Source organism: Anthonomus grandis, unplaced genomic scaffold, assembly GCF_022605725.1.
Source record: "Anthonomus grandis grandis unplaced genomic scaffold, icAntGran1.3 ctg00000585.1, whole genome shotgun sequence".
Taxonomy (NCBI): domain Eukaryota; kingdom Metazoa; phylum Arthropoda; class Insecta; order Coleoptera; family Curculionidae; genus Anthonomus; species Anthonomus grandis.
In genome coordinates this window covers 16,230-41,345 of record NW_026088546.1, presented here as the reverse complement: position 1 = coordinate 41,345, position 25,116 = coordinate 16,230, and the positions used below count along the sequence as shown (strand labels likewise).

Here is a 25,116-nt window from a genome sequence, read left to right as displayed (position 1 = left end):
AAAACTGAAAAATTTAGAGTTTTTGGGAAAAATCGAAATTTTGGTATTTTACTATTAACATGTACTTTATTAGATCGAAAATTTTGCATAACTTTTTTGGTATTAGAGATAGAGCCTTCATTTAAAAACTGTCAAGTGTTTCTTGTGAAGGGGCATCTTGTACCCAATTAACAAAAACTGAAAAATTTATAGTTTTTAAGAAAAATCGAAATTTCGGTATTTTACTATTAACGTGTACTTTATTAGATCGAAAATTTTGCATAACTTTTTTGGTATTAGAGATAGAGCCTTCATTTAAAAACTGTCAAGGGTTTCTTGTGAAGGGGCATCTTGTACCTAATTACCAAAAACTGAAAAATTTAGAGTTTTTGAGAAAAATCTAAATTTCGGTATTTTACTATTAACATGTACTTTATTAGATCGAAAATTTTGCATAACTTTTTTGGTATTAGAGATAGAGCCTTCATTTAAAAACTGTCAAGTGTTTCTTGTGAAGGGGCATCTTGTACCCAATTAACAAAAACTGAAAAATTTATAGTTTTTAAGAAAAATCGAAATTTCGGTATTTTACTATTAACGTGTACTTTATTAGATCGAAAATTTTGCATAACTTTTTTGGTATTAGAGATAGAGCCTTCATTTAAAAACTGTCAAGGGTTTCTTGTGAAGGGGCATCTTGTACCTAATTACCAAAAACTGAAAAATTTAGAGTTTTTGAGAAAAATCTAAATTTCGGTATTTTACTATTAACATGTACTTTATTAGATCGAAAATTTTGCATAACTTTTTTGGTATTAGAGATAGAGCCTTCATTTAAAAACTGTCAAGGGTTTCTTGTGAAGGGGCATCTTGTACCCAATTAACAAAAACTGAAACATTTATAGTTTTTGAGAAAAATCGAAATTTCGGTATTTTACTATTAACGTGTACTTTATTAGATCGAAAATTTTGCATAACTTTTTTGGTATTAGAGATAGAGCCTTCATTTAAAAACTGTCAAGGGTTTCTTGTGAAGGGGCATCTTGTACCCAATTAACAAAACTGAAAAATTTATAGTTTTTAAGAAAAATCGAAATTTCGGTATTTTACTATTAACGTGTACTTTATTAGATCGAAAATTTTGCATAACTTTTTTGGTATTAGAGATAGAGCCTTCATTTAAAAACTGTCAAGTGTTTCTTGTGAAGGGGCATCTTGTACCTAATTACCAAAAAACTGAAAAATTTATAGTTTTTGAGAAAAATCGAAATTTCGGTATTTTACTATTAACATGTACTTTATTAGATCGAAAATTTTGCATAACTTTTTTGTTATTAGAGATAGAGCCTTCATTTAAAAACTGTCAAGGGTTTCTTGTGAAGGGGCATCTTGTACCTAATTACCAAAAACTGGAAAATTTATAGTTTTTGAGAAAAATCGAAATTTCGGTATTTTACTATTAACATGTACTTTATTAGATCGAAAATTTTGCATAACTTTTTTGTTATTAGAGATAGAGCCTTCATTTAAAAACTGTCAAGGGTTTCTTGTGAAGGGGCATCTTGTACCCAATTAACAAAAACTGAAACATTTATAGTTTTTGAGAAAAATCGAAATTTCGGTATTTTACTATTAACGTGTACTTTATTAGATCGAAAATTTTGCATAACTTTTTTGGTATTAGAGATAGAGCCTTCATTTAAAAACTGTCAAGTGTTCTTTGTGAAGGGGCATCTTGTACCCAATTAACAAAAACTGAAACATTTATAGTTTTTGAGAAAAATCGAAATTTCGGTATTTTACTATTAACGTGTACTTTATTAGATCGAAAATTTTGCATAACTTTTTTGGTATTAGAGATAGAGCCTTCATTTAAAAACTGTCAAGGGTTTCTTGTGAAGGGGCATCTTGTACCTAATTACCAAAAACTGAAAAATTTAGAGTTTTTGGGAAAAATCGAAATTTTGGTATTTTACTATTAACATGTACTTTATTAGATCGAAAATTTTGCATAACTTTTTTGGTATTAGAGATAGAGCCTTCATTTAAAAACTGTCAAGTGTTCTTTGTGAAGGGGCATCTTGTACCTAATTACCAAAAACTGAAAAATTTATAGTTTTTGAGAAAAATCGAAATTTCGGTTTTTTACAATTAACATGTACTTTTTTAGATCGAAAATTTTGCATAACTTTTTTGGTATTAGAGATAGAGCCTTCATTTAAAAACTGTCAAGTGTTCTTTGTGAAGGGGCATCTTGTACCTAATTACCAAAAACTGAAAAATTTATAGTTTTTGAGAAAAATCGAAATTTCGGTTTTTTACAATTAACATGTACTTTTTTAGATCGAAAATTTTGCATAACTTTTTTGGTATTAGAGATAGAGCCTTCATTTAAAAACTGTCAAGGGTTTCTTGTGAAGGGGCATCTTGTACCTAATTACCAAAAACTGAAAAATTTATAGTTTTTGAGAAAAATCGAAATTTCGGTATTTTACTATTAACATGTACTTTATTAGATCGAAAATTTTGCATAACTTTTTTGGTATTAGAGATAGAGCCTTCATTTAAAAACTGTCAAGGGTTTCTTGTGAAGGGGCATCTTGTACCTAATTACCAAAAACTGAAAAATTTATAGTTTTTGAGAAAAATCGAAATTTCGGTATTTTACTATTAACATGTACTTTATTAGATCGAAAATTTTGCATAACTTTTTTGGTATTAGAGATAGAGCCTTCATTTAAAAACTGTCAAGGGTTTCTTGTTAAGGGGCATCTTGTACCTAACTACCAAAAACTGAAAAATTTATAGTTTTTGAGAAAAATCGAAATTTCGGTATTTTACTATTAACATGTACATTATTAGATCGAAAATTTTGCATAACTTTTTTGGTATTAGAGCCTTCATTTAAAAACTGTCAAGGGTTTCTTGTGAAGGGGCATCTTGTACCTAATTACCAAAAACTGAAAAATTTATAGTTTTTGAGAAAAATCGAAATTTCGGTATTTTACTATTAACATGTACTTTATTAGATCGAAAATTTTGCATAACTTTTTTGGTATTAGAGATAGAGCCTTCATTTAAAAACTGTCAAGTGCTCCTTGTGAAGGGGCACCTTGTACGTAATTATCAAAAATGAAAAGTTTACGGTTTTTAAGAAAAATCGAAATTTCTATCGATATATAATCGAAATTAAATCTAGCATTTGATGAACATGGTAAAAAACAGACATTTCATTTTTACTCAAAAACCTTCAATTTTTCAGAGTTTTTGGTAATTACATAAAAGATGCCCCTTGACTGGGTGCACGTGTCGTTCTGTAAATGAAACCTCTATCTTTAATAACAAAAAAGTTATTGCACATTTTCCTTAAGTAATATAATGGGTTAGACAAATATATTATTATTAAGTATACTTACCCCATATACATTTGTAAGGAGGAGGAGGGGATAAATAAAATTTTCCTTTGTGATATTTAGTAAGTACTATTTATTGTATCCAATAGGCTGTTAGGAATAGAATGCTTTGAATCTGTATAGTTAAATGGGCATTAAATAATAATAATAAAATATTAATAAACTTGATTTTGTTGTTTCTTTAATTAATAACCGAACTTTCTCCTTCTTCTTTCTCTCATCCTCGGTGGTCGAGTGGTCATATGCAAATTTTACAACATTAAAGAGGGAGAAGAAGCCAAATAATGATGGTACTCAGGAAGTACCATCAAATGGAAGCCTAAGTTGGGACAGAAGAAGACCGTTTAATGTACTAAGTAAATTTGACCTTGAGAGGTATTTTCAAGGTCACGTGAAGGTCGAATCAAGGTAAGTAGATGTTAGAAAAATTGGTGCAAGTGATTTTGACCTCGCGGATAATTCTCAAGGTCACTAGAAGGTCGAGACAAGGTGAGTAGTTGTTAGAAAAATTGGTGCAAGTGATTGTGACCTCGCAGATAATTCTCAAGGTCACTAGAAGGTCGAGACAAGGTGACAGGTTCGAAGAAAAATTGATGCAAGTGAGTTTGACCTCGCGGACAATTCTCAAGGTCACTAGAAGGTCGAGACAAGGTGAGTAGTTAGAAAAATTGGTGCAAGTGAGTTTGACCTCGCGGTTAATACTCAAGGTCACTAGAAGGTCGAGACAAGGTGACAGAGTCGAAGAAAAATCGGTGCAAGTGATTTTGACCTCGCGGATAATTCTCAAGGTCACTAGAAGGCCGAGACAAGGTGACAGGGTCGTAGAAAAATTGGTGCAAGTGAGTTTGACCTCGCGGACAATTCTCAAGGTCACTAGAAGGTCGAGACAAGGTGAGTAGTTGTTAGAAAAATTGGTGCAAGTGATTGTGACCTCGCAGATAATTCTCAAGGTCACTAGAAGGCCGAGACAAGGTGACAGGGTCGTAGAAAAATTGGTGCAAGTGAGTTTGACCTCGCGGACAATTCTCAAGGTCACTAGAAGGTCGAGACAAGGTGAGTAGTTGTTAGAAAAATTGGTGCAAGTGATTGTGACCTCGCAGATAATTCTCAAGGTCACTAGAAGGTCGAGACAAGGTGACAGGTTCGAAGAAAAATTGGTGCAAGTGAGTTTGACCTCGCGGACAATTCTCAAGGTCACTAGAAGGTCGAGACAAGGTGAGTAGTTGTTAGAAAAATTGGTGCAAGTGAGTTTGACCTCGCGGATAATTCTCAAGGTCACTAGAAGGTCGAGACAAGGTGACAGAGTCGAAGAAAAATTGCTGCAAGTGAGTTTGACCTCGCAGATAATTCTCAAGGGTACTAGAAGGTCGAGACAAGGTAAGTAGTTCCTAGAAAATAGGTGCAAGAGAGTTTGACCTCGCGGATAATTTTTAACGTCACTAGAAGGTCGACACAAGGTGACAATCAGACCCTGTCACCTTGGGTCGACAGGGTCTGATTGTCACCTTGTGTCGACCTTCTAGTGACCTTCAAAATTAACCACGAGGTCAAACTCACTTTCACCAATTTTTCTTCGACTCTGTCACCCTGTCTTGACCTTCTAGTGACCTTGAGTATTAACCGCGAGGTCAAACTCACTTGCACCAATTTTTCTTCGAACCTGTCACCTTGTCTCGACCTTCTAGTGACCTTGAGTATTGATCGCGAGGTCAAACTAACTTGCACCAATTTTTCTTCGAACCTGTCACCTTGTCTCAACCTTCTAGTGACCTTGAGTATTGATCGCGAGGTCAAACTCACTTGCACCAATTTTTCTTCGACCCTGTCACCTTGTGTCGACCTTCTAGTGACCTTGAGTATTAACCGCGAGGTCAAACTCACTTGCACCAATTTTTCTTCGACCCTGTCACCTTGTGTCGACCTTCGAGTGACCTTGAAAATTAACCGCGAGGTCAAACTCACTTGCACCAATTTTTCTTCGACCCTGTCACCTTGTCTCGACCTTCTGGTGACCTTGAAAATTAACCGCGAGGTCATACTCACTCAAAAAATCGGTGGGAAATTAAGGGAACTATGGCGAAAACACGTAAATGATTCGCACACTTTTTCACTTAACTTCACTTTCTCCAACTTGAGCCACGTTGACTGTATCGAATGCTTTTGAGAGATCTGAGAGTACGTTCAGCAGTACTCGGAGGGAGGGGGGAATAAGGTGCGATCTGTAAAAATTAATAAAACAAGAGATGATCAAGAAAAAGCTGTTTTTATTCTTAATTACTAAGAAAACAAAAATATTTATGTATACATATAAAACGAGTAATTTTTGTGCAAAAAACATTAAATACAATAGAAAAAAGAAACAAACGATAAAGTGTTAAATCCCTCACCAATGCGCATGACAGTCGTATATGATGACATTATTTTTAAAAAAATATGGCAATATTTTAATTTTTTATATTAAAAAAAAACAATACGGTTTGTTCCAAAGCGTTACTTATACTCATACAATATAATCAAGCATAAAAACTTTTATTACAATAATAATAATAATAATTAATTTGTTTCTATTTTTGGTGAAAGCATTATAGGAATAATATCGAAAATAAAAGGCTGAGTAGGTTTACTTATACGGAAATCATCCAAAAATAGAGACCGATTTACTTAATAATAAATATATTGCACAGAATAAACAACTCAAATTTGTCAGTGATGTAAACGTATGTACTCAAATTACTGATTGCATTTAAAACTAATAAATTTGGAATGATTACTTACCAAGGCATTGGACCGCAGTGATACATAATTACATCACCTTTAATATTAACTTTACCCATTAGGCTGAGTACAATATAACCGAATTCAAATTGTTTATTTTGCTAAAAATCCATAACATCCGACTTTAAAAATCAATAACTCTGGAATCCTGTACAATTAAAGCTACACATACAATAATAATAATAATAATAAAGTTTATTTTTTTTAATCGAAATTATTAGACCATAGCAGTGCATAGAATGCTAGCTGCTGCCTAGTACTACTTACTAGTGAAAATTAAAACGAAATATTATGTCGCTGGCAGTCTCGATGGAGGAGGAGGAGGAGGAGGCGGTTTTTGTTTAATTAAAGTTTTTTAGAATTATGTTATGGCGTCCTGGCAGTACCTGAAATAAGAGGAATTAATGAAAAACAACGTATTAAAAAAAAAAAAACAACAGATTGTTACAGGATTAATGACGCTTTAATCCTAACTTTTATTCATTTGGTTAAAATATTTAAAAATGACTTGTTCCCGTGTTGCAGGTAGAAGCGCACGTCAAAGGCTAGTTTTTTATTTCCGAAGTTTGACATTCTGGGGTCCAGTTCCACTTTTTGTGTTTACAAAGAAGAGCGGTAAGGGGAGAAATAACGGTTGAGAACTGGGGAATAAAACGCCTGTACCAGAACGCCATACCGATGACACGTCGAACTTCGGTGGTGTTCTTTGGAGTCGGAATGTTCAATAAGTTGTTAAATAAAAAAATAAATAATTAAGGAATTAATCAATATAATTAATCAATAAAAATTTATTACTTTAATATTGCAACAATATTGCAAAAAATCCTACCATGAACATTCAAAGTAAAACTAACAAAATTATATCACAACTTTTTGATAAAAAAATGATATCGATTGAACAACAAAAATGGTTAAAGATTAATAATGGTGTCGCTCCCAAAATCTATTTTTTACCAAAAATTCATAAATTGGGGACACCACTACGACCCATAGTCTCTTTTACTGGTTCCCCTCTTTACAATTTAACAAAACTTTTGTCCAACATTTTACAACATTTTTTTATAAAAGATGAACGATATGTGAAAAATTCTTTTGATTTCGCTAATTACATTAAAGAGCAAACAGTCCCTGAAGGTTATATTCTTGTATCGTTGGATGTTGTTTCTTTATTTACTAATATACCGGTGGACCTAGTAACTGATATAATCACCCAAAAGTGGCATCTTATCCGGCCTAATACATCGCTAGACCTTGAAACAGTTGTTTTTCTTTTTAATTTTTGTATTGAGAATAATTATTTCCAACATGGTGAAAATTTCTATACCCAAATTTTTGGCCTAGGAATGGGAAACTGCATGTCCCCAATATGCTCAGACATTGTAATGGCACAACTACAAGATCAGTGTATTTCTGAACTATCTTTTAATGTACCTTTTTTCTGTAGGTACGTTGATGACATAATCACGGCAATTCCAAATAAAAAAGAAAACGAAATTCTATCAGTCTTCAATAGTTTCCATCCACGTTTACAATTCACTATCGAACAAGAAATTAACTGTAGTCTTCTATTTTTGGATGTTAAAGTCATAAGATCCACAGATGGTACCATAAAAACAGATTGGTATCAAAAACCAACTTTTTCAGAACGCATTTTAAATTATTTTTGAGAACATCCTATGACACACAAAATAAATGTAATAAAAAACCTAAAACATCGGTGCTTGAGACTTTCTAGTCCAGAATATCATAAAAAAAACCTTCATTATGTTCAGACAATTTTAAAGAAAAACAACTACCCCCTATCAATTATTAAAAAAATAATTAACGACACCGAGAACATTACTCAAAATATTACACGAAACAATGAAAATAATCAATTGGCTTATTTCAAGATTCCTTACATTAACACACTTTCTCATAAAATTAAAAAGACCATACAATCAAAATCTGATGTTATTAAAATCTCAGAAAGAAGTGAAAACTCGGTAAGAAAACATTTCTTTACGAAGCTTAAAACTAAAGACCTAAGCCTTTGATTTACATTCTAACATTATTTATAAAATACCTTGCTCTGGGTGTGATGTGTGTTACATTGGTCAGACGGGTAGATATTTGAGGCAGCGCCTATACGAACATGAGTATGATTGTAGGAATTTAGCCCTTAAAAAAAAACCCTACTGCTTTAGCTGAGCACAAAATTAATACAAGACACAATTTTAATTTTGGCAAGACTACAATTATGGGCCAACAGCAGCTTTTTAAAAAGAGACTTCTATCCGAAATGATAAACATAAAAAAAACATAATAATGCGGTAAATAAAAGAACGGATATAGACAATCTAAGTTCTTCTTATTTTAATCTAATAGATCAAATCAAAATGTAAACTTTTGGGACTTTTTTGGTTCTTATCACTAAAAAGAATGCGTCTATTGTGTTCTCGCATACCCGGTTTTTCTGGCTAGATGCTAAATTATTATTGTACACCGTAGAATCAATTTTAAAGCAACTGTCTGTGATACAACCCATCAATTTAAACCGTTTTGTTAAAAAAATAATATTTTATATATTCTATGTTACCTGTGTGTCCTGTAAACATGAATTTTTATGACAAGCAAAATCACACTGTTATGTAAGCAATTTTATCATTTTTTTTTTGTTGTGTAATTTTTTTTTTATTCAAATCTAAGATTTTGTTGTTTTTTTTTTTTGTTTTTCTGTTTTTTTTTCTTTTTTGGTGGTATCAACATAACCCCAAAAAGTTAAATTTTGTTTATATATAATAATCCTTTTTTATTGTGTCTTTTTTGTTACCTTAGGGCCCTGATGAAGCAATAAAATTATTGCGAAACGTTGGCCAGTACATAAAGTGACGTTTGTTTTTATTCCTTCGATCCCATCCCACAACTAAACTCAAGATTTAATATTGCTTTAATTATACTTGGATTAAATGAAATTTGAATGGAGGGATGGGGAATAACAGGGAGGAAAAAGGAGAGTAAAGGTATGGGAAGTGAGGGTTAGAAAGTGGGTACAAGGGAACCAATGGAAGCAGGGAGACTTACTATAGGCTATAGAGACAGCTCAGGGAATCTTCTCAAAGGGAAGCCGACTAGCACTAACCACTTTGGTAGAGTGGCGTGGATTCAACAAGAGATCAATAAAATATAAGCGCCACCTGTTTTATCCCAGATGGATAAGAAAATCCCGATGACCAAGAAAACAGGAAATTACTAAAAGCACTATACCTACCTATAAACCTGAAAGAAAATATCACAAGGAAGAACGGACAGTTTTAAGTGAATCTATATTAAAAGAAAAATTAATAATCAAACTTATTATTCTAAGAACAAGTTATGTTGCCCTTCCTAAATATAGTGTTTATATCAAGACTAAAATTATGTTGTTAAGTTATGTTATTATGTTGTTTGGGGCTAAAAGTTCGCATGAGTACTTTCGAAATAGGCCTATTTATCCAGTTTACAAGATCTATACGGTCTATTTCAATAAAATAACTAATATGAACCTAGTTATTATGAAACTATTCAAAACAATGGTGTGGTAGTAAAATCTAATGATGAGAGTGGTAACAATGTAATTTTGAGGTTAGTATTTAGTCTAATATACTACAGTAAAGCTAATGAATGTTGACAGGACTTTGGTTTACTGGTTAGGTTGTTTTACTGACTGCATGGTTCACTAAACGTCACAAACATTGATCAAACCTGGCTCCAAAAGGGCTGCATGATTGCGATGGGGGACCTGGGTGGATCGGTTTAACAGTGAATGTCAATGTAGATGTTGTGGACGTTATTGGAGTAGATGAGTGGAGATTTCTACCTCTTATAATCGTGGATAAAGACCATACTGGGGGGATAAAAGAAAAAAGCCTGAAAGTGGAAGAATACCCAGATTGAGGAATCGCCAATAGAGTAAGTAGATATAAGCATTGATGGTTAAACTTAACGGTATGCGTGAGTCTACTTATATAAAATTACATGTGTAATATGTAGATTATCATAAACCAAGATGCCAAATCAAAATATTAGGACTTACCAATGGAATTGGCCTTTTCTCGGGAACACAAAACTGGACACTTAAACAAAGAACCTTGAAAAAGTTGGGATTTAACTACACCACTTATAATCCTGCACTATTGCAGTATGGCATTTAGTATCCACAAACTAAAATACCCAAAAGGTGAGTTTTCAACTTTTCATGGGAGTAAAATCGGCAAAAATACCAAGAAACAACCTTCTTCAAAGGCTTGTTCTTCAAGACTCCTAGAGGTCAAAGATTTTCGCGCCAGAAATGGTTTTAGTAGGGATATAGGAGAATGAGCTGGGATCTTATTGGCTAGGATATGACTTCTGACATTAGTGAAATCAAAACAATTAAAAAAAATTTATGTTATGATTAATAATTTGAGTTTCATCATAAGGGTTGAAAATGATTGATATCAAAAATAGAATTAATACTGAAATGATAACTGTTTATTTTATTAATTTTAGCACCAGAATAACTTAGAAATTGCCTCTTAAAGTTCTATAATCGAGCTATGCTTTCGCTAACATTTTAGATTCATTTTATCTTCTTATTATTTATGTATCTGACGAAAATAAACTGTAACAAAGTCCATCTTTATCGACAACATATCCTAAATACTTAAGTTCGGATCGACAAAATTTACACTTATCCTGAGAGAGTGTTATACCGGCTCTATGAAATCTCTGGAAAATCTCCTCCAAAACCTCTAAGTGTTGCTGAAGTCTCAGAAATACAAATTACGTCATCTAAGTAAACAAAGGCATGTGGCTCCAAATCAGCTCTCAATAAGGTATCTACCAATCGCTGCCAAGTTGCAGGGGCATTCGTCAACCCAAATGGCATTCTCTTAAATCGGATAAAGTCCCCGACCAGGAACAGAAAAACTAGTTTTATCACGTGAATGTTTATCAACCTCGATCTGCCAATATGCAGAGTTAACATCTAACGAAGTAAGATACTTTGCATTTCTTAATTTGTCCAAAATACTATCAATAAAAGGGATCGGATAAGCATCCTTAGCCGTAACAGAGTTTAGTTTTCGATAGTCCACGCAAAATCTCCGTTTATCATTACCTTTCGGTACTACTAAGGCAGGGAAAGACCAGGCAGATTGTGATGGCTCGATAATGTCGAGTTGCGGCATGTTATCAACCTCCTCATCGATAATCTTTAGAGTGGCGGGTGAGTATCTAAAAGGGCGCAAACGAATGGGTTGGGCATTACCAGTATTAATCTGATGCTTCACTAAATCGGTTCGACCAAGCTTACCACCCATTAAAGAAAAGTACTTTAAAATCAATTTATCCAAAGCTGTTCTGGGGTTAAAGTTTCCTGGGAATAATAACTTCAGTGATACAGATTTCCTGAGACGGCACACCAAAATACCAACAACCATTTTGCAAATCAGGAACGACACCAATAGTTTTCCAAAAATCGGTACCCAATATCAAAGGACATCTCAATTTCTCCACCACCAAAACACTGCAAATCGCTACCTTATCATACAAAACAATAGGTAAGTTAATTGCGCCAATCACTTTACTAGAACCATGATTTCCAAAATTGCACTGAGAAAAGGGTGATGAATTGTTGAAAAACTCTTCGCCAGCTCATCGGAACCTAAAGGATTCGTGACATCATTAGCATTAGAATAAGTAAACACGGGTACATTCCGCTTCAAGGTGGAATTAGATTGGGAGGAAAGGAATAGTTCCTCGATGGGGAATAATAAGAACACGTTATTGGGTTAACTGGATCCTGTGAAATAACGTTCATAGAAGGAATGGTGTGAAGCGACTGAACTAAATGTGTCGAAGTGTGGTCACAAAAAGCACCCTGTATTGGACATTCTCTCCTTATTCCTAATATCGATAGGATACACGGGGTTGCGTGCCGGACCGTTACGGCTTTTTTCGACCGTTTTTTAGTCATTTTTTCAAAAATGACTAAAAAGTCTTCATACTAGCCTCTGAATCAATAATTTCCAAATTTCAACCACTAAAACCCAAAATATTCACTTGCCAATAAGAGACAAAGTCTTTTGTTCCTTACAGGCACCCCTGGAACAAGAATTCCATTATTTTGACTTTTTGTGAATTAATTTTTTCAAAATATGACTAAAAAGTCTTCAGACTAGTCTACAAATCACTAATTTCTGAATTTCGACTACTAGAACCCAAGATATTCACTTGCAAATCAGAGACAAACTATTTTGTTTCTTACAGGCACTCCTGGAACAAGAATTCCATTATCTTAACTTTTTGTGAATGGATTTTAGTAATATTTTTAAAAAATGACTAAAAAGTCTTCATACTAGCCTATGAATCAATAATTTATAAATTTCAACCACTAAAACCCAAAATATTTACTTGCCAATAAGAGACAAAGTCTTTTGTTCCTTACAGCCACTCTTGAAACAACAATTCCATTATCTTAACTTTTTGTGGATGGATTTTAGTAATTTTTTTAAAAAATGACTAAAAAGTCTTCATACTAGCCTATGAATCAATAATTTCTAAATGTTGACTACTAGAACCCAAGATATTCACTTGCCAGTAATAGACAAATAATTTTGTTCCTTACAGGGACTCCTGGAACAAGAATTCCATTATCTCGACTTTTTGATGATGAATTTTAGTCATTTCTTCAAAAAATTACATTTCGTTTAAATGTTTTAAGACTCTTTATAATTATTTGATTAACACTAGAAACAAGAACTATAACAAAACAAAGGTAAGAACACAAAGTCACGGTCTCATCAAATCCATATAATTTGTTCAAAGCTACACGTGTTTCATTCCTATCGGAGCATCATCAGGCCCAGACCTACATAGATCACATTACAACTCCTATAACTTAACTAAATCGGGAGATTGCAATGCGGTTTATGTGGGTCAATCTGGGTGTTAAATTTACACTAGGGTATTGGAATATTTAAGCCTGTTTAACAAGCATAGACTCCAGAATGTCACGGAAATCAACTTTTGCTAACCATCTATTATGTAGAATGTCCCACAGCTACTGCTAGTCATGAGAATGTGAAAGTGGTACATTTCATAAAGGTTAAGTTGGATCTTCTAGAAAAAGTTTGAAGATTTTTTATTAACTTTTTGAAGAAATTACTAAAATCCATCAATAAAAAGTCAAGATAATGGAATTCTTGTTCCAGGAGTGCCTGTAAGGAGCAAAATAATTTGTCTCTGATTGGCAAGTGAATATCTTGGGTTCTATTGGTCATAATTTGAAAATTATTGATTTATGGACTACTCTAAAGAGTTTTTAAGTCTTTTTTGAAAAAATGACTAAAATCCATTCACTACAAGTCAAGATAATTGAATTCTTATTCCAAGAGTGCCTGTAAGGAACAAAATAATTTGTCTCTTATTGGCAAGTCAATATTTTGGGTTCCAGTAATTGAAATATAGAAATTGTTGATATATGCACTACTCTGAAGACTTTTTAGTGACTTTTTGGAAAAATGACTAAAATCCATTTACAAAAAGTCAAGATAATGGAATTCTTAGTCTTATTATTATTTTCGTTAAAAACATTTAAACGAAATGAAAAAATTTTTTTTTTAGCAACTTGTACGAAAACGTTACCGAAATAACTGAAACAATGAAATTTTAAATTGTCTATATCTGGTTTATTATATACTATGTTGTAAGACAATTATAAAGCAATAATTTCTGAATTTCGACTACTAGAACCCAAGATATTCACTTGCCAATAAGAGACAAATTATTTTGTTCCTTACAGGCACTCTTGGAATAAGAATTCAATTATCTTGACTTGTAGTAAATGGATTTTAGTCATTTTTTCAAAAAAGTCTTAAAAACTCTTCAGAGTAGTCCATAAATCAATAATTTTCAAATTTTGACCAATAAAACCTAAGATATTCACTTGCCAATAAGAGGCAAATTATTTTGTTCCTTACAGGCACTCCTGGAACAAGAATTCCATTATCTTAACTTTTTGTAGATGGATTTTAGTCACTTCTTTAAAAAAGACTAAAAGTACCTTCAGACTAGTCCACTAATCAATAATTTCTAAATGCCGAAGACCAAAACCCAAGATATTCACTTGGCAATAAGAAACAAATTATTTTGTGCCTTACAGGCACTCCTGAAATACCAATTCCATTGTCTTGACTTTTTGTTGATGGATTTTAGACATTTCCTCAAAAAATTACTAAAAAGTCTTCAGACTAGTCTATAAATCAATAATTTCTAAATTTGGACTACTAGAACCCAAGATATTCACTTGCAAATCAGAGACAAACTATTTGGTTTCTTACAGGCACTCCTGGAACAAGAATTCCATTATCTTGACTTTTTGTCGAACGATTTTGATCATTTTTTCAAAAAATGACTAAATAGTCTTCAGACTAGTCTATAAATGAATAATTTCCGAATTTCGACAACTAGAACCCAAGATAATCACTTGCCAATAAGAGACAAATTATTTTGTTCCTTACGGGCACTCCTAAAACAACAATTCCATTATCTTGACTTTTTGTGAATAGATTTTAGTAATTTTTTCAAAAAAAAGCTAAAAAAGTCTTCACACTAGTCTATAAATCAATAATTTCTGAACTTCGACTACTAGAAGCCAAGATATTCACTTGCCAATCAGAGACAAAGTCTTTTGCTCCTTACAGGCACCCCTGGAACAAGAATTCCATTATTTTGAATTTTTGTGAATTAATTTTACTAATTTTTTCAAAATATGACTAAAAGTACCTTCAGACTAGTCCACTAATCAATAATTTCTAAATTCCGAAGACTAAAACCCAAGATATTCACTTGCCAATAAGAGCCAAAGTCTTTTGTTCCTTGCAGGCACTCCTGGAACAAGAAATCCATTATCTTGACTTTTTGTGAATAGATTTGAGTAGTTTTTTCAAAAAAAGCTAAAAAAGTCTACAGACTAGCCTATAAATCAATAATTTTTGAATTTCGACTACTAGAACTCAAGATATTCACTTGCCAATAAGAGACAAAGTTACAGACACTCCTTAAACAAGAACTGCATTATCTAGATTTAAGGAGAATGGGGTTCAGTAAATTCCTTTGAATAATACAATCAAACACCCTGAATATCTGAAACAGGGGGAATATGACTGTAGCTCTCTGGAAAAGAAAATAAAATTGATTTAAGGACAAAAAAGGAACCTGAGAGAAGACAAAAAAATGCATATAATCCCCATATTAATATAAAAGATCCCTATTTAATAAATAAATAAATATAAGATCCCCATTTTGCCAAATGACATCGACACACTCATTCTTAACAAATAAGCATCTTTCTACTTTCCTACCTCTGTACCGAGATGTCGCGAGACGTGTTTCGTGACCGTTTTAAAGCCTTCGACTGCGTACACCATAAAATTCCTATTTTACTTATTTTAAGGCGATAACCAGCTTTAATCTATAAAAATGTTCCATAAAACCTACCTTATGCTTCACGTGATTTCTTCTCCTTTTTCTTCTTAAGGAACGAGGGGGTCCTCAAGCCCTTCTTCTTCTTCTTGTCCTTTTTGGGAGAACCCTCGGAAATCGAACGGTCCTAAAAGTTAAATTGAAAATTCAATAAAACGTTTTAACGTTATTTTTATATGTTTTACCTCTTTACTACTTTGCGACAAAGTGCTCATATGAGCGTCTGATTGATCCCCGTTTACGGTGTTCTCTCCTAAAAAAGAACCAATAAGTCAATAAAAGGTCGTTAATTAGTTCCCAAGTGCCTTAAGCCCCTTATAAGATTTTTGGAATAATTTCAAAGTAATGGCACCTGATATGTATGAGTTCTAACGTGATTTTGGGATTAAAGTTTTCAATAGTTTTGTGTTTTTTTAAGGGCTATTACATAAGAAACGTTTCTTGTAACATTTCCAAATTATTTCCTAAGGCAACGAATTTTGTTAAGTAGCAATAAATTTACAAACTGTCGAGTGACAGTTTTTGGCATATCCCAAAAACTAATAACTTCTCAAAAAATTTATAGAGACATTAAATATAGCCTTAACCGTTTACCAGCGATTGCCGTTTAAATGACTGTTGTAACTTATTTAGCAAAGAAATTACAACGAATTTTGTTAAGCAGCAATAGATTTACAACCTGTCGGGTGTCAATTTCGGGTATATCTCAAAAACTAATAACTTCTCAAAAAAATTATAGAGAAATTAAATAAAGCCTTAACTGTTTACTAGCGATTGCCGTTTAAATGACTGCTATAACTTATTTAGCAAAGAAATTACAACGAATTTTGTTAAGCAGCAATAGATTTACAACCTGTCGGGTGTCAATTTCGGGTATATCTCAAAAACTAATAATTCCTCAAAAAAGTTATAAAGACATTAAATGAAGCCTTAACTGTTTACTAGCGATTGCCGTTTAAATGACTCCTCTAAGTTATCTATCAAAGAAGTTACAATGAATTTTATTAAGTAGCAATAAATTTACAAACTGTCGGGTGACAATTTCGGGTATATCTCAAAAACTAATAACTTCTCAAAAAATTTATAAATAAATTAAATAAACCCTTAACTGTTTACTAGCGATTGCCGTTTAAATGACTCCTGTAAGTTATGTATCAAAAAAGTTACAATGAATTTTGTTAAGTAGCAATAAATTTACAAACTGTCGGGTGTCAATTTTGGGTATATCTCAAAAACTAATAAATTCTCAAAAAATTTATAAAGACATTAAATAAACCCTTGACTGTTTACTAGCGATTGCCGTTTAAATGACTGCTATAACTTATTTAGCAAAGAAATTACAACGAATTTTGTTAAGTAGCAATAAATTTACAACCTGTCGGGTGTCAATTTCGGGTATATCTCAAAAACTAATAAATTCTCAAAAAATTTATAAAGACATTAAATAAACCCTTGACTGTTTACTAGCGATTGCTGTTTAAATGACTCCTGTAAGTTATCTATCAAAGAAATTGCAACGAATTTAGATAAGTAGCAACAAATTTACAACCTGTCGGGTGTCAATTTTGGGTATATCTCAAAAACTAATAACTTCTCAAAAAAATTATAGAGAAATTAAATAAAGCCTTAACTGTTTACTAGTGATTGTCGTTTAAATGACTCCTGTAAGTTATCTATCAAAGAAATTGCAACGAATTTTCTTAAGTAGCAATAAATTTACAAACTGTCGGGTGTCAATTTCGGGTATATCCCAAAAACTAATAACTTCTCAAAAAATTTATAGAGACATTTAATTAAGCCTTTACTGTTTACTAGCGATTGTCGTTTAAATGACTACTGTAACTTATTTAGCATATAAGTGACAACGAATTTTGTTAAGGAACAATAAATTTACAGACAGTCAGGTCTCAATTTTGGGTATATCTCAAAAAGTAATAAATTCTCAAAAAAATTATGGAGACATTAAATAAAGCCCTAACTGTTTACTAGCGATTGCCGTTTAAATGACTCCTGTAAGTCATCTATCAAAAAATTACAACAAATTTTGTTAAGTAGCAATAAATTTTCAAACTGTCGGATCACAATTTCGGGCATATCTCAAAAACTGATAACTTCTCAAAAAATTTATAAAGACATTAAATAAACCCTTAACTGTTTACTAGCGATTGCCGTTTAAATGACTCCTGTAAGTCATCTATCAAAGAAGTTACAACGAATTTTGTTAAGTAGCAATAAATTTTCAAACTGTCGGATCACAATTTCGGGCATATCTCAAAAACTAATAACTTCTCAAAAAAATTATAAAGACATTAAATAAGCCCTTAACTATTTACTAGCGATTGCTATTTAAACTACTCCTGTAACTTATCTAGCAAAGAAACGACAACGAGTTTTACTAACCAGTACTTTGAAATTATTCCAAATGACCAACTGATCGGTTACCTGATACGCTCCAGCATCACCGTCTGTTCAACACGGTTACCTTGCGTTCTTACAAACCAATTAAACCAAAAAACACGAGATTAGCATAATTGATTTATTTAAACAAACATTAGCCAAAGCCGGTGATAAACCTTAAAACGTATGTACAGTTAAAACTTTGCACCGTCGAAACCCATCCAGTCGCCGGAATCATCTAAGGGGGAGTGATTTTCTTTATTTTCGTCATTAAGGTCGTTCGTACCTTCGCTACTAAACACGATATCGGTGGTGAAAACGATGTTTCTCGGCACCAACTTGGACCTTGACCGATAGAAATTCACTTCGTTGCAAATGACTAGGTTTACCTCTGAACTGGACTTTAAAGGACCAGAGTGACTTTTGAGGTCATTCTTAGGTGGACTCTTGATTTCATCCTCAAGAAGATTAACCTTGGCCTCTTCGCTTATTGGGGATAACGCTGCGTGCCTGGGTTTACTTCTAAAGTCTTTGGCAGCAGCAGATTCTCCTTGTTTTTCCCATAAATTGACCAGATCCGCAGGAGGACGCAGGGGGATTTCGTCAACATTAATCGGCGTTTTTTTAACGGGCATTTGTGCTCTTGCAGCAGGACTAATGGCGATCCACAAACTCTCCGAGGACAACTTTGAGTCCTTCTTAAAAGAAGTTACCGAAGTGTCCCACCCTGGTGATTCACCGGCGTTTGAATGCTTCTCGGGAGTAGACTGAGCGGCACTATTGTGTGACACGTCTTGCATAAACGACTCGAACTCACTCTTTTCTATAGAAGCGAAAAACGAGTCCAGTAGGTCCGAAACGTATTCGGAAATAGTGAAAATCTTATCCGAGATGCTCATGAAACTATCCGAGTCGCTCGAGTCGTCCGCAAACCTCTGGTCCGCTTTGAGGAGGTCGATGACGTAGCCGGTAATGGCGATCCTTAAGTCATTTAGACCCACCGAGCACAAGGACTCTGGATAAAGCTCCTTGAAAAGCTCGAGTAGTTTCCCGAGGAACTTTTTGCACTGGTGATCGTCTGTTTCGGGAAACAGCACCAGTTCCCGCATCTCGAAACCCTGCTCGACCAAATAATCGGCCATTAACTCTCCCATTTTCATGAACCTCTTGTCACTGGTCTCTTCGCTGTTGGGTAAAACGAACGAGAGATCCTCAATCCCTTCGTCCAAGCTTCTCCTGTTATCGTGACGCTTCAACAGGCCCTGGACCTCTTTTATCACATCCACTGCAGCCTCATAACCGTTCACCATCTTCTGAAAGTCCGCACTGAATGTCTCCGCTTGTTTTATAGACTCGGTTTTGTCGTAGTGGCTCACAAAGTCAGCAGATGCTTCTTTTTCGTATAAACTGATGAATTCTGTTGATGCAGAGTCTTCCAATTCTGGTTCACTGTTGATTTTAACCTCATCATCATTGTCCAGGACAGCAAGGGTTTCAGATGGATTCATTGAATTAATGTGAGCGTTGAAATTTGTTGATGAATAGTCTTGGGGAGCATATTCTAAGTTCGGATCCTCCAACTCTGGTTCACTATAGAGAGTTTTTCTTTCATTAAAGTTTGTTAAGGGATTGTCTTGTTCAACGGGTTCTAAGTTCGACTCTTCGAATTGTGGTTCACTGTAAATTTGATCCTCGTCATTATTTACTTCCTTGGGTTCTTTGGTAAGAGTTCCAGGGTGTCCCTCAATGGAAGGCTCTTCACAAACTGAAATAATGTGACCAGGTTCCTTGAAACCCGTTGATAAATAGTCTTGGCACACGGGTTCTAGGTGGGACTCTTGTTTACTGTAATGAGTCACACTCAGATCTTCACCGATAGGTTCTGACTCAACCAGAGGTTCTTTACAAGCAGGAATAATGTGCGCACATGCTTTTGCTACTGGTTCATTGAAATCCGTTGAAGGACAGTCTTGGGAGATGGATTTCAAGTTGGGCACCTCCAATTCTGGTTCACTGTACTGAGTTTCTCTTTCATTGAAGTCTGTTAAAGGATTGTATTGTTCAACGGATTCTAAGTTCGACCCCTCCCACTCTAGTTCACTGTAAATTTGATCTTCGTCATTATTTACTTCCTTGGGTTCTTTGGTAAGAGCTCCAGGGTGTCCCTCAATGGAAGGTTCTTCACAAACTGGAATAATGTGACCAGGTTCCTTGAAACCCGTTGATAAATAGTCTTGGCACACGGGTACTAAGTGGGACTCTTGTTCACTATAATGAGTCACACCCAGATCTTCGTCAATAGGTTCTGATTCGACCAGAGGTTCTTCACAAGCAGGAATAATGTGCGCACTTGCTTTTGCTACTGGTTCATTGAAATCCGTTGAAGGACAATCTTGGGAGATGGATTTCAAGTTGAGCACCTCCAATTCTGGTTCACTGTACTGAGTTTCCGTTTCATTGAAGTCTGTTAAAGGATGGTCTTGTTCAACGGGTTCCAAGTTTGACTCCTCCAACTGTGGTTCACTGTAAATTTGATCTTCGTCATTATTTACTTCCTTGGGTTGTTTGGTAAGAGTTTCAGGGTGTCTCTCAATGGGAGGTTCTTCACAAACTGAAATAATGTGACCAGGTTCCTTGAAACCCGTTGATAAATAGTCTTGGCACACGGGTAATAAGTGGGACTCTTGTTCACTATAATGATCTTCGTCAATAGGTTCTGATTCGACCAGAGGTTCTTCACAAGCAGGAATAATGTGCGCACTCGCTTTTACTACTGGTTTATTGAAATCCGTTGAAGGACAGTCTTGGGACATGGATTTCAAGTTGGGCACCTCCAATTCTGGTGCACTGTACTGCGTTTCTCTTTCACTGAAGTCTTTTAAAGAATTGTATTGTTGAACAGGTTCTAAGTTCGACCCTTCCAACTCTGGTTCACTGTAAATTTGATCTTCATCATTATTTACTTCCTTGGGTTCTCTGGTAAGAGTTCCAGGATGTCTCTCAATGGAAGGCTCTTCACAAACTGAAATAATGTCACCAGGTTCCTTGTAATCCGTTGATAAATAGTCTTGGCACACGGGTTCTAGGTGGGACTCTTGTTTACTGTAATAAGTCACACTCAGATCTTCACCGATAGGTTCTGACTCAACCAGAGGTTCTTCACAAGCAGGAATGATGTGCGCACTTGCTTTTGCTACTGGTTCATTGACATCCGTTGAAGGACAGTCTTGGGAGATGGATTTCAAGTTGGGCACTTCCAATTCTGGTTCACTGTACTGAGTTTCTCTTTCATTGAAGTCTGTTAAAGGATTGTATTGTTCAACGGATTCTAAGTTCGACCCCTCCAACTGTGGTTCACTGTAAATTTGATCCTCGTCATTATTTACTTCCTTGGATTCTTTGGTAAGAGTTCCAGGGTGTCCCTCAATGGAAGGTTCCTCACAAACTAGAATAATGTGACCAGGTTCCTTGAAATCCGTTGATAAATAGCCTTGGCACACGGGTACTAAGTGGGACTCTTGTTCACTATAATGAACCACACTCAGATCCTCGTCAATAGGTTCTGACTCGACCAGAGGATCTTCACAAGCAGGAATCATGTGCGCACTTGCTTTTGCTACTGGTTCATTGAAATCCGTTGAAGGACAATCTTGGGAGATGGATTTCAAGTTGAGCACCTCCAATTCTGGTTCACTGTACTGAGTTTCTCTTTCATTGAAGTCTGTTAAAGGATGGTCTTGTTCAACGGGTTCCAAGTTTGACTCCTCCAACTGTGGTTCACTGTAAATTTGATCTTCGTCATTATTTACTTCCTTGGGTTGTTTGGTAAGAGTTTCAGGGTGTCTCTCAATGGGAGGTTCTTCACAAACTGAAATAATGTGACCAGGTTCCTTGAAACCCGTTGATAAATAGTCTTGGCACACGGGTAATAAGTGGGACTCTTGTTCACTATAATGATCTTCGTCAATAGGTTCTGATTCGACCAGAGGTTCTTCACAAGCAGGAATAATGTGCGCACTCGCTTTTACTACTGGTTTATTGAAATCCGTTGAAGGACAGTCTTGGGACATGGATTTCAAGTTGGGCACCTCCAATTCTGGTGCACTGTACTGCGTTTCTCTTTCACTGAAGTCTTTTAAAGAATTGTATTGTTGAACAGGTTCTAAGTTCGACCCTTCCAACTCTGGTTCACTGTAAATTTGATCTTCATCATTATTTACTTCCTTGGGTTCTCTGGTAAGAGTTCCAGGATGTCTCTCAATGGAAGGCTCTTCACAAACTGAAATAATGTCACCAGGTTCCTTGTAATCCGTTGATAAATAGTCTTGGCACACGGGTTCTAGGTGGGACTCTTGTTTACTGTAATAAGTCACACTCAGATCTTCACCGATAGGTTCTGACTCAACCAGAGGTTCTTCACAAGCAGGAATAATGTGCGCACCTGCTCTTACTACTGGTTCATTGAACTTCGTTGAAGAATAGTCTTGCGAGATGGATTTCAAGTTAAGCACCTCCAATTCTGGTTCACTGTACTGAGTTTCTCTTTCATTGAAGTCTGTTAAAGGATTGTATTGTTCAACGGATTCTAAGTTCGACTCCTCCAACTGTGGTTCACTGTAAATTTGATCCTCGTCATTATTTACTTCCTTGGGTTCTTTGGTAAGAGCTCCAGGGTGTCCCTCAATGGAAGGTTCTTCACAAACTGAAATAATGTCATCAAGTTCCTTGAAATCCGTTGATAAATAGCCTTGGCAGACGGGTTCTAAGTGGGACTCTTGTTCACTATAATGAGTCACACCCAGATCTTCGTCAATAGGTTCTGACTCGACTAAAGGTTCTTCACAAGCAGGAATAATGTGCGCACTCGCTTTAACTACTGGTTCATTGAAATCCGTTGAAGGACAATCTTGGGAGATGGATTTCAAGTTGAGCACCTCCAATTCTGGTTCACTGTACTGAGTTTCTCTTTCATTGAAGTCTGTTAAAGGATGGTCTTGTTCAACGGGTTCTAAGTTCGACCCTTCCAACTGTGGTTCACTGTAAATTTGATCTTCGTCATTATTTACTTTCTTAGGTTCTTTGGTAAGAGTTCCAGGGTGTCTCTCAATGCAAGGTTCTTCACAAGTTGGAATAAGATGATCTCCCGGTTCTGCTGCGTTTTGTACTTGAAAGACTTGCTCGCCATGCACATTTGCCTCTCGTTTATCTGCTGTACGAGCAGTTTTCTCAACAATATAAGTTGCAGGATTATAGTCATCAGTCAATTGTTTCATATCTTCGGTCTCACTTGCATTTTCACTTAAAATAGTTTGGTTCTCAGTGCAATCTTCTATAAACAACTCAGAGACTCCTTGAAGGGCAATATGAGTATCGTCGGGCTCCTTTAATTGGTTTATAACCGCTGGTCTCTTGTTCACTCCCTCCTCCTTTGATTCTGTAACAACTTCCTCGTCAAACGGATCAAGATCGTCAATGTTCGATGACCCATTGCCGTAGTTGCCGAAGATCCCCGATGAGACATTATCCGAGGTCTTCTGATCCCCTGGACTAACTGAGTCCTTGAGGCATAACGTCGTTTCCTGGTTAATCTTCTGCCCCTTGAGCTCAGAAAGGTCGTCGTCATCAGAAGTGGGATCTTCGGCAAGCATTTCTTGATCTTGCTCGTTAAACTCGTGAGTGCGTTCACTGATCAATTTATTGCACATGTCATCTAAGACATGTCTCTCGAAGGAATGGTCGCTCTGGTTCGTATGTAAGGTATCAGAGTAATCGTCAACATACAAAGGAGTATAGTGGATGTAGCTCAGGTGTTCGGGGGGTCTCTCGAAGTTCTTCATATAAGAAGTCTGGCTGCTTTGATGGCGGTTTAACCGAGGGATCTCCACGAAGTTTAGGGCTCGAGCAAAGGGAACGATGAACGACCTTAAGGACTGTAAGGAAATATCGAGAGCGACTGACTGGGTCTCTTTCAAAGTAAGCGACACGACACTATTACTAAAGCTTCCTCGTCTAAAATCTACGTCTCGACGGGAGGTTACGGTCTGAATAACGGGACGTTTAACCTCGAAAGACTTCTTAACGCGAGCAACGTGAAAATGTACCGGATTCGGTACCGAGTACGAGCCTTTCGGAAGGCCTGCGTGACTGTTAGTGCGATAGTACCGTTTTGTAAGTTCTTGCTTAAACGGTTCGAGTTGTGTTAGTGCCTCGGTATCTGTAAGAAGAACCAAAATGGTGCTTTAATATGGTTGTACCGTTAGTGAAATAACCCTGGGATCTGAGAAGCGAGTAAGCGATTAGAAAAAAATAAAAAGCGTAACGAAAAAAAGCTGATACGACATTTTTTAGTAGTTAATAACACAAATAAATGTATCCGAAGTCACTTGGTGCTGTTGCACGTTGAGGTACGGTCAATATGCTGTGTCTAAAAGTCAATGTAAAAATGTCTGTTAATTGGTCCTCGTACACTTGGTGAAATAAAAGAGTTAGAGAGGGATGACGTGGAGGATGAACGACAGTCTTCACGTCTGCTCTGTTTAAATTATGAATGACTTATAGGATGGTGTGCTCGAAAAAATTCTAGAACGAAGGGTTGCGATTGCGCCATAGAAAAAATGTGCATAACTTAGTTCGGTACAATTTTGAAAATTTGTACAATTATGCTACGGACACCTAAGTCAGGGTTTTTTAAAACACCGATAGGATTCTAGTAAAAAATGTTCATAACCCAAAATTTTATTTAGGTGCAATTTTCAAAATGTGGATAAATATTCTGTGGACAGTTTGAATGGACGCCTATTTCACCGTTTTTCAAAACATGCACATGTTTTAGTAAAAAAAAACATTTTTTAATGAAAATTGTACAAATTGATCATAACTCAAAAACTTGTCTAAGTACAATTTTTAAAATTAGTACAAATATTCTGTGGATAATTTGGATAGACCCCTATTTCAGGGTTTTTCAAAAAACAGAGAGGATTTTGGTAAAAACTTTTTTTTTTAATTTTTTATACAAATTGTACAAAATGTTTATAACTAAAAAACTTGATTAAGTACAATTTTGAAA

The 25,116-nt window shown here is 35.1% G+C and overlaps 2 protein-coding genes across 9 annotated transcripts in view; both read right to left on the bottom strand.

The window, feature by feature from the left end:
* Window positions 1-5,636: 5,636 nt before the first annotated feature.
* LOC126749733 (uncharacterized) overlaps window positions 5,637-25,116 on the bottom strand; it is a gene marked incomplete at its 5' end in the record, with an annotated part of 30,522 nt that continues 11,042 nt past the window's right edge. The window contains 3 exons of the mRNA XM_050459427.1: window positions 5,637-6,553; window positions 15,669-15,780; window positions 15,839-15,906. Of these exons, the coding sequence (XP_050315384.1) occupies window positions 15,670-15,780; window positions 15,839-15,906 (179 nt within the window). The remainder of the gene's footprint in view (window positions 6,554-15,668; window positions 15,781-15,838; window positions 15,907-25,116) is intronic.
* Window positions 18,176-24,715, bottom strand: LOC126749732 (uncharacterized). Of its 8 annotated transcripts, none has more exons than XM_050459420.1 (3): window positions 22,985-24,715; window positions 20,371-22,138; window positions 18,176-19,947 (listed from the first exon to the last, which is right to left on the bottom strand). In XM_050459420.1, the coding sequence occupies exons 1-3, from the start codon at window positions 23,885-23,887 to the stop codon at window positions 18,245-18,247; spliced, it is 4,374 nt and encodes a 1,457-aa protein (XP_050315377.1). In that variant the 5' UTR covers window positions 23,888-24,715; the 3' UTR covers window positions 18,176-18,244. The 8 variants fall into 8 exon arrangements, with proteins under 8 accessions (XP_050315377.1, XP_050315378.1, XP_050315383.1 ...); XM_050459421.1 differs by having other exon boundaries at window positions 18,176-20,226; window positions 21,061-22,138; window positions 22,985-24,714; XM_050459426.1 differs by having other exon boundaries at window positions 18,176-19,833; window positions 21,091-22,138; window positions 22,985-24,713.